Source organism: Engraulis encrasicolus, chromosome 7 (assembly GCF_034702125.1).
Source record: "Engraulis encrasicolus isolate BLACKSEA-1 chromosome 7, IST_EnEncr_1.0, whole genome shotgun sequence".
Taxonomy (NCBI): Eukaryota; Metazoa; Chordata; class Actinopteri; order Clupeiformes; family Engraulidae; genus Engraulis; species Engraulis encrasicolus.
The window spans coordinates 25,151,878-25,161,877 of NC_085863.1; the positions used below are offsets into that span (position 1 = coordinate 25,151,878).

General features: G+C 44.0%; 1 protein-coding gene across 1 annotated transcript in view; it reads left to right on the forward strand.

Annotated features, from left to right (window-relative positions):
• Positions 1–10,000, forward strand: part of wwc1 (WW and C2 domain containing 1) — a 77,336-nt gene that overhangs the window by 37,991 nt on the left and 29,345 nt on the right. Inside the window, exons 6-8 of the mRNA XM_063203134.1 lie at positions 280–409; positions 5,325–5,471; positions 7,348–7,418. Coding sequence (XP_063059204.1) covers positions 280–409; positions 5,325–5,471; positions 7,348–7,418 — 348 coding nt within the window. The remainder of the gene's footprint in view (positions 1–279; positions 410–5,324; positions 5,472–7,347; positions 7,419–10,000) is intronic.

Below are 10,000 nucleotides of genomic sequence, written 5' to 3' on the forward strand. Positions count from 1 at the left end.
GTGTCCTTCAAGACCCCTGATATTTCTCTAGCCTTTGCAACTATTTTTCTCTTCCCTTCCCTGCTCTCCACCATCCAGCCCTCCAGGATCAACCACAAGGTGTCGAGCGTGTCATATTGCTACAAACCGTGTCCTTCTAGTGGACAATTGTTTATTTCCACAGATCTTCTACATTTCCCTAATATCTGAGTCTCTCTTCCTCCAGGGTCAACCACAAGTTGTTGAGTGAATCATATGGCTACAAGAATTTAATTTATTTCTCCTCCCCTGCTCCTCCAGGATCAACCACAAGGTGTCGAACGTGTCGTACATCTACCAGCCGCAGGAGGCGCAGGCCATCCTGAAGGAGGTGAAGAGCATCAGGGAGGCCATCAGCTCTGGGGAGAAGGAGAAACAGGAGCTCATGCAGGTACGTACCGGACCACTGCCTGCACACGGATGACTCTATGATGGCACCGTATCAGTCCCTCCAGGATTTTGCACTGGGATTTTGTGATTTTTGCGGTCAAAATGTCTGATTTTGTGGCAGCATTTTCTCATTTTTTGCAAAGATTTTGCACCCCTTTCTGGGTTTTTTGGTAACTGAAAACCACAATCAGTCTAAGCAGGCTTAAGACAAAAGAGAGAGATTCAGAAACACACTTCCTTTTAATTTTCTGTAGAAATCCCAACACAAATTACATTTACAAAAGTTACATTTGGCCATGGGGGTAATTCAGGTGGAAATATTCTGGATTTTTCACATTATCAAAAAACACCGTCGGTCCAGCTATTTATAGGCTACCCACGGCCCTGTCCGACGAGCCACACCCCCTCTGGAAGAGAGAGACGAGGGTCTTGCTTATCATACCTGCCAGAAGACGGTATGCCAGATACCACCAAGAATTGAAGTTCCTTGAAAATACGAGCTCCGTAGCGCTTGTGCGCCCACTCTTTCCCTCAGAAACCGTCAGTTCATGCAACGCATAACAATGCCTCGGAACAGCAAATCATGCGATTAACCATCAAAACCTGTACCAGCACGAAGTTTTCCACGAACAGACAACTTGTGCGACAAAACAAGAAGAAGAAACGCATTGCGCTTTTCATTTATTGTGTCATTTGCTGTGTTATGCAGCAGCTATAGGTCCAATGGGATTAATAGAAAGAATCTTCAATGTTGAATTTATAAGCAGCGTTTCCCTTTAGTCTAGGTGGTGTGGGGTTAGCCGGTATCACAGACGCGTGACTATAATCAGGGAACGGCTATACTTTGCAGATTCATGAGATATATGATAAGAAAACCCCTAACAGTTTGTTTGTTGTGAAGGTGGATGCCTTAGCAGTAATGTGCTGGGGGAAACCCTGGTAAGACAGGTGTGTCTGATGGATAGAGCGAATTTGTCTTTACATGCAGTAGCGATCCTATTGATCCTTTTGAATTAGGCCGGCGATGTGCTCGCTGTGTGCCTTAAATTGCTCCTGCAACCACATGCAACAGAGGGAACATACTCATGCATCAGACTGTGTCTAGACTGGAGATGGTCTTGCAGGGCTGGCAGGGTCTCGTGTAGAGGAATGGTATCCGTGGGCAACCATAGTCAACAGCAGGCATGGCTCATGTAGTTAGGCTGCTATGTAGCGTTGCACTGCACTCACTAGCTACTGTGACACTCACGCATACACACACACTGACATGCACGCACGCACGCACACACACAAACACACACACCTCTGTCGTCATCTGTTTCTTCCCTCCCCCTATCCCATCTCATCCTGTGTTTCTAATACACACAAATAAGCTTGCTCTCGCCTTCCTCTCCCTTTCACTTCATCTCTATGAAACACTGTCTCAGAGTGTGTGTGTGCGTGCGCGTGTGCACGTGCGTGCGTGCGCCTGCTTTTTGGGACTGGTTGTAGTATGCGAGGAGGCTCAGAGGATGCTAAATAATGCATATCTGATCCTTTTATTACACACCCCCTCCCACAGCGGGTGTGTGTGTGTGTGTGTGTGTGTGTGTGTGTGCGTGTGTGCGTGTGGGTGGGTGGGTCGGTGGGTTGGGTGTGGGTGGGGGGGGGTTGGTGTGTGTGTGTGTCTGTGTGTCTGTGTCTGTGTGTGTGTGTGTGCACACGCTGGCTTTGTTAAACTCCATACCACGAGATTGTCTGAAAATTCTGTCTGCTGAATTTGAACACGAACACACACACACGCACACGCACACGCACACGCACACGCACACGCACACACACACACACGCACACGCACACGCACACGCACACGCACACACACACACCTCTGATCTCTTCTGATCATCAGCTGTGTCATTGCTGTAGCAGCGTGAAGTCATTAGTTACACAATGTGATTGTTGAACAGACACTTATGGGCTACCGTTGTCTAACACTCGCATATGTACACACACACACACACCACATTACACACACCACGGATGGGCTCCCGTTGTCAAACACTTGCATACACACACACACACACACACACACACACACACACACACACACACACAGTTTGTGTGAATGCTAACTAGGCGCTGCTGTTCCGCCATCGTCTCCACTCAGGAGTCTCATTCATCTTTATTGATGCTGATCAGCATGGCAGCACGCCGCCTCTTATCATGATGAAGAGCCTTATTAGTAACACACCGTGGGGATGGAGAGGGAGGGAGAGAGGGAGAGGGAGAGGGAGAGGGAGAGAGAGAGAGAGAGAGAGAGAGAGAGAGAGAGAGAGAGAGAGAGAAGAGAGGGAGAGAGGGAGAAGAGAGGGAGAGAGGGAGAGAGAGAGAGAGAGAGAGAGAGAGAGCATATTTGTGTCCAGAGAGAGGGAGAGCATATTTGTGTCCAGAGAGAGGGAGAGCATATTTGTGTCCAGAGAGAGGGAGAGCATATTTGTGTCCAGAGAGAGGGAGAGCATATGTGTGTCCAGAGAGGAGCAGAGCCAATACGGTGGGCATAAAATCTGAGAGAGAGAGAAAGAGAAAGGGAGACAGCAAGCGGGAGAGAGGGTGTGTGTTTGTCCAAGTGCTGTGGGCATAAAATGATGAATGGATAGTGGTGGGTAGTGGTGTCAGGAAGTGTGTTTGTGTATGTCTCTAAGTGTGTGTCTCATTGCAGTGCACGTACAATTAATGGGTGTGAACAGCGGTGTAAGTGTATCTTGGAGTGGAAGGCCATCTGTTTGCCTGTGTGTGACGCCCGTATAAATTGAATAAATGTGATGGTTGGCGTGTATAAAATGTGTGTCTGGGTAATGAAACTTATCTGACACAAAAGGTTTTTTTTTAATTTGCAGACAAAAAGTTTTCATTTTCATGTCAGGTTTGAGTAAAGCTAGGACTGTACTTGTGATAAATGCTGCCGCTCATTTACCGTAAATCTCCAAATATAGGCACCTCCCAACTGATGTGTGCTTCTATGTCTATTCAGTAGCAGCATCACACTGGACATTCAATGTCACCACAATCATATCCTGTTTTAGATTTCTTGCATTCATTTTGTTGTTGCATAGTTCAGTACATGTACTGTGAGTGTTTTTGCATGCATTTGCTTGTGCCCGTGTCACTATATGTGTGAGAAAGAGAGAGAAAGCAAATTAGACATTTACCTTTCCTTCTGTTAATCCATCTCCATGTGTGTGCGTGCCTATGTGTACATACAGTGCCCTCCATAATTATTGGCACCCCTGGTTGAGATGTGTTAAAAGCCTTAAAATAAATTCAGTGTTTATTGCAGAAGAGTACTGTCACACTGAAAATTTTAGGAAAATGTAGCCTTCAACTCAAATGAATTGTAGGAAAATAAAAAAAATCCCTGACTAAAAAATAATTATTTTTCATTAAATCACCTGTTCCACAATTATTGGCACCCTTAACAATTCCCAGGAAATAAATATAATTGAAGCATTTCTGTCATTTCTACAGTAGTTTACAAAGTTTACCAGAGTATGTAGGAACATTTAATTAGTAATTCATCACTTCCTGTTTCCCTGGGGTATAAATATGACGTGACACCGAGGCCATTTCTCTTATCCACTCTTAAACATGGGAAAGACAAAGGAACACAGCATACAAGTGAGGCAGATGTGCGTCGACCTTCACAGGTCAGGCAGAGGCTACAAGAAGATTGCCACTCAACTGCAGCTGCCCATATCTACTGTGAGAGGAATAATTAAGAAGTTCAAAACAACTGGAACAGTGGTAAACAAGCCTGGACGAGGACCCAAGTTTATTTTGCCACCACGCACAGTGAGGAGGATGGTAAGAGAAATCAAAATATCTCCAAAGCTCACTGTTACAGAATTACAACAAATGGTAGCATCCTGGGGTCACAAAGTCTCCAAATCAACCATCAGGCGCTGTCTACACGCCAACAAGCTGTTTAGGAGGCATGCACGGAGAAAACCTTTCCTCACCCACAATCATAAACGTAAACGTCTGGAGTTCGCCCAGCGGTATTGGGGCTTCAACTGGGACCGTGTGCTTTGGTCAGATGAGACCAAGATTGAGCTTTTTGGCAACAAACACTCTAAGTGGGTCTGGCGTGCCACGAAAGATGCGCATGCTGAAAAGCACCTCATACCCATTGTGAAGTATGGGGGTGGGTCAGTGATGCTGTGGGGCTGTTTCGCTTCCAAAGGCCCTGGGAAGCTTGTTAGGGTGCATGGCATCATGAATGCTTTGAAATACCAGGACATTTTAAATCAAAATCTGTTGCCCTCTGCCAAAAAGCTGAAGATGGGTCGTCACTGGGTCTTTCAGCAAGACAATGACCCTAAACATACGGCCAAATCTACACAGAAATGGTTAACCAGACACAAAATCAAGCTCCTCCCATGGCCATCTCAGTCCCCAGACCTCAACCCCATTGAGAACCTGTGGGGTGAGCTGAAGAGGAGAGTACAGAGGAGAGGACCCAGGTCTCTGGATGATTTAGAGAGATTCTGCAAAGAGGAATGGCTGAAGATCCCTCTTTCTGTCTTTTCCCATCTTGTGAAACATTATAGGAGAAGATTAGGTGCTGTTTTGTTGGCAAAAGGGGGTTGTACAAAATATTAACAACAGGGGTGCTAATAATTGTGACACACATTATTTGATGTCAAATAATTATTTCTTTATGTGGGATTTTTTCCCCACTGAATAAATGCACTTGTATTGAAGGTTGAATTTTTCTCTTTTTTTCCATTAAGGTCCCATATTATTTAGAGAAAAATAATAATAATTGGAAGCTAAAAAACACATCTCAACCAGGGGTGCCAATAATTATGGAGGGCACTGTATGTGTGCGTGTGTGTGTGTTTATCAAAAATTGAGTAAGTGTGTTTTTCCATTGGCAGAAACTGGCTGCGTTGAAGGATGGTTTCCAGATGGGGGCGGGCTCCCAGTCAGACCTGTGGGCTAGCAACACCTCATTGGCCAACTCCAACCTGTCAATCCCGCGCCTCTACTCTGACGCCCAATCACAGACGGACATCCCCACAGAGGTAAGGTGGGAAGGGTGGGCAGATATGGGGGTCAGGGGCCCCTTTTCAAGATGTAAGCCTGTCAGACTCTGTATCAACTGTCAAGGATACTTTTGGGCAGTGTAGTGAAAGGAACCCTTGATGTTGTTGTTGCCATATTTTGCCATATCATGCAACATTATGCACACTGAATTGAAGTGGCGTTTTTTTGTTAAGTGCTTATATATGCTTTTTGCAATTAGATGTTTGTAATGATAATGCTGATTGCATTGTTTATTATGAAGTCTGCAGTGAATGCTGGCATGGCATTGTATTTCCTGTACCTCACATAGTTTCGGGTACTTATGTACAAAGTCCGTCGCGATCATTGGATCATTAATTAGAATCAGTTTATTATGTAATTGATTAATAATTTACATTTAATAACATGATCAAAGAGATAATGAAAGAGTAAATTATGATCGCTTAGATAATGCAGAGAGATGGAGATAGGATCTTCCCTTCGTATGATTTATTTCAAAGTCGGTAGATTGCACTGCATTGGGGATCTGCTGATTGGTTGTACTTAACGTCATCACATTCTTTCGACATTACGTCACTCTTAACGGTCACTTTTATCCAAAGCAACCAACAGTTATTTAGGTGCAGGGTTTTGGGAATAGTCCCTGGAGCTTCACTGTAGGTCCCTAACTTTAGAATTCCTCATCATGAACTGTACAAGATTTGAACCTGCAACATTCCGATTTCAAGAGACCGACTCCCTAACCATTAGTCCTCCACGGCTGCCCCCAACATCAACATTTTATTTGGGGATCTCAGCTTCTTGCTTTCACTTCATGTCTCAGCTGATTTGTTGGCCTAAACATCAGTATTCACTGGGACTCTTTCCTGATTGGTTATGGTTGCATTAAACATCAGCATTCACCAGGGCTGTCATCGGAATGGCTGGGCTGGAACATCAACATGTGTTTACACAGGAATGTTTGAGTCAGGCTTAGCGCTGGCCACCGGCACAGGCTTCATTTCCATGTGGTTCAGTAGCACAGTCACCATTGGTTTGCATAGGCTACCACACACGCCAGACATTAGGCAATGCATGCCAAGCCAGACAGGACAGTTAGTTAGTCACAGTCACAGTACCGCTATGCTATGCTACTGCCTAGGGATAGAATTGGCATCTGACCACAAGGCAATTTCAAAGCAGAGATTTATACAGCATATGTTTCAAATAATGGAGAAATGCTGTGCTTGCGTTATGAAATCCCAAATGATGAAAATTGAAAATAGATATATAAAAAATAATATTAAGTGTTATGAAACTGTGGAAGAAAAACAATTATATTTGCTTACATCTTAAAGGAGAATTCCTGTATATTTCAACATGCTCCCTTGGAACATTTTTGTTCAGCCCTTTCCGAGATCCTGGTCTTTGTAATGGAGACATAGTTTGTTTACATTAGCAAAAGCCTTAATCATATACTCCAAATATCATTCCAGAAGTTGTGCAACATCAGCAGAAATCATGCAACACAGCAATGACCTTGTAACACAGCAATGGTAGAATTATTGTCCCTGCTCCATGCCGCAGGACGATTTGAAAGCAGAGATGTCTAAAGTGTTCAGATTTGTGAAGTATGCAGAATTAAGAGTTAAAGAGCCTAATTGTGGAAAATCAATCATTCTTGCATGTAGCCAGTATTTAATAAAGGCTTTTTAAACTTTAGTAAGGAGTGCCTCAAAAAGTGTTTTTTTTCTTTTCATTCTTGCTTACATTTTAATGTAAAAAGAAATAATAATATTGTGTGTAATTCTCCCTTCTGCCTTTTGCTGCATTTTGTCTGAAGTTAAATAATAATGTATATAATTTTGTTAAATAATATGTGCCTTTCTTTTGCAGTTTGTGTCCAGCAGTAACAGACTAGCAGAGAAGGTCCGCCTCAGTCTGAAGTATGAAGAAGCCAAGCGGAGGTACACACACACACACACACACACACACACACACACACACACACACACACACACACAGGCGCGCGCGCGCACGCGCGCATCCCCCCGCCACCCCACATCCCTCATTATGACTTCTTCAAGGTCAGATGCATTGAGCTTCTCCTATCACTTTCCAGCAGCAGCAGCAGTAGTAGTAGCAGCAGCAGTGTAATCTTGAATGGCATATGACTGGCCTGCAGATACAGGAGCTGTGACGGGCAGCTGAAGCCTCTGCACACTTCACATCACATCCTTACACACACACACACACACACACACACACACACATACACACACATACACACACATACACACACACACACACACACACACACACACACACACACACACACACACACATACACATACACACACACACACACACACCTCCTGCTGTCTGAGGCTGAAGTCATCTCCAGACACACACATACACAAGCGCGCACACATGTCACTGTCAGTCTACAAATTCAAAGCCACACAAATCCAGGTAGGCCTTTAGACTCACAGTCCCACAAGTTTATACAGCATAGCCCCATAGACTCTCCCAGCAGCGCAAGTCATTTCTCTACAGTATGCCATCTCATCTCTCTGTCCTGTTCAGTTAAGTGCAGTCCTGCACTCACACGCCATTGTTCAATATGGTTAAAGGTGCACTGTATAGGATGGGGGCTAGAGTAGATATTGCTCTTTGAAACTGTGATGCCTTTTCATGAATATTTACAAAAAAATAAAGTAATATTTACTAGTATGACCAAAGTACAGTAAGTTTTGTAGCTAACAAGTCCGACCAGCGGACAACAGATGCGTCCGTCTGTGCCTGTTCTGAACCTTTGCCCAAACACTCCCCCTGGCCTCCTCATAATCTGTCGAGGCAATTTATCAATAAGCCTACCATGTATGAGCCTGGATTTGAAAAGGTAGGCTACCAGGATTTGAAATAGATCAAGTAAATTACAAATCACCAGACATTGAACATATCATGCCATTTATGCATCACATGCATGAATCTAAACATTGACAAATAATAAATAACTAAAACCATTAGGGTGAATCATGCGCATATGGTTTAATCGTCAGCTTTTTAACGTCAAGGCACAAAGCAGTCGTCTAAGGCAAAGTAGGCATCTAAGATCCATGTTCTTTGATTCTTAGTGCCACAGTCACCAAATTCAAATGAGTGCAAAGCAAGAATCAGAAGATGCGTGGTCTTCAAGTGCTCTCACTGAGTGCAAAGCGGTCCACATTGCCCGCCAGCAGAAAATGAATGACCGTCCCTTGCAGTATGTTTGTAAATGACCCCCTTTTAATTCTGGGGGAAAATGCACGACCATCCCTTTTATATGACAATTTCTTCAAATAGGCCACCACAATAAGTTGTTGGTAATATGTTGAGGTTCATGTGAGCAAGATTGTTACAAACAGTGTAACAAAGATGTTTCTCATTGCAAATGCTTCTCAAATGGCGCTTTTGTGTACTAGTTTCAGCAGTATGTCTCAGTGTGTAGCGCGCACTGGCTACTCACTGAGACGTAGTGGCAGAATGTTTGCAGACTCGCTGCAGACTTCTGTGCTTCTGTGCCCGAAATGCAGTGCGTGCGCTTGCACTGCACTTGTGTCAGAATGCAATCGGCTGCGTTGTCTAGCCGGTTTGCTAGCCATAACGTTTTTGGACACAAGAGAGAATCACCATTTAGAAACGCGTAAAAATGTGATGGCAGTGGTAAGTATTTGTGAAAAAGGTAACATTTTGAAATGGACAGCATGAATTTTGGAAAGCAACGGCCAAAAAACTATTACACAGTGCACCTTTAAGCTTGAAAAGAGCGTACCAACTAGTCACAGTAGAAAAGTATGTAGTGAATTCTTGTAGTGAATTTTAATGAGGATGCCAAATAAACACTGGTGCTATTTAAAGAATTCAAGACCTTGGTTGTCATTGAAGAATTGCCGGCACGATGAAATTAGAATGCGAGGCCACAAACTAATCAGCGCCGTTATGCAGATGCGTTCAGTATGATATTGTCTGTATATGTTTTAGACACATCTTTTCTGAAACACTCACGGGGTGAGATTTGTTGGAGGGATTGATCCCCATTTTGGTTTTATTATCTCCACTATTTCTACATGATTTTATTATCCGTCTAATGTAACTACATTGATATTACTTAAAATCTGAGAAGCATCCCCCTTGATCCCCCCCCCCCAAATGAACTAGGATGGCCACTATCGAGGTGCAGATAACCAAGTTGGAAGTTGGACAGTGAGGCTTACACACATAAGTACACACGCAAGCACGCTCACTGAAGACACACACACACACACACACACACACACACACACACACACACACACACACACCCTGTTAATTCCCTCTGTGTGTGTATCTACCCTTAACCAGAATGGCAACCATTGAGGTGCAGATTGGCTGGACAGTGAGGCGCACACACACACACACACACACACACACCAGAGGCGATTCCTCCTTGAGTACAAGGGAGGCGCCGCCTCCTGTCCAAAATCACGGAGAATAGTAGGCCTATGTAAACTAATGCTTTACACGACTT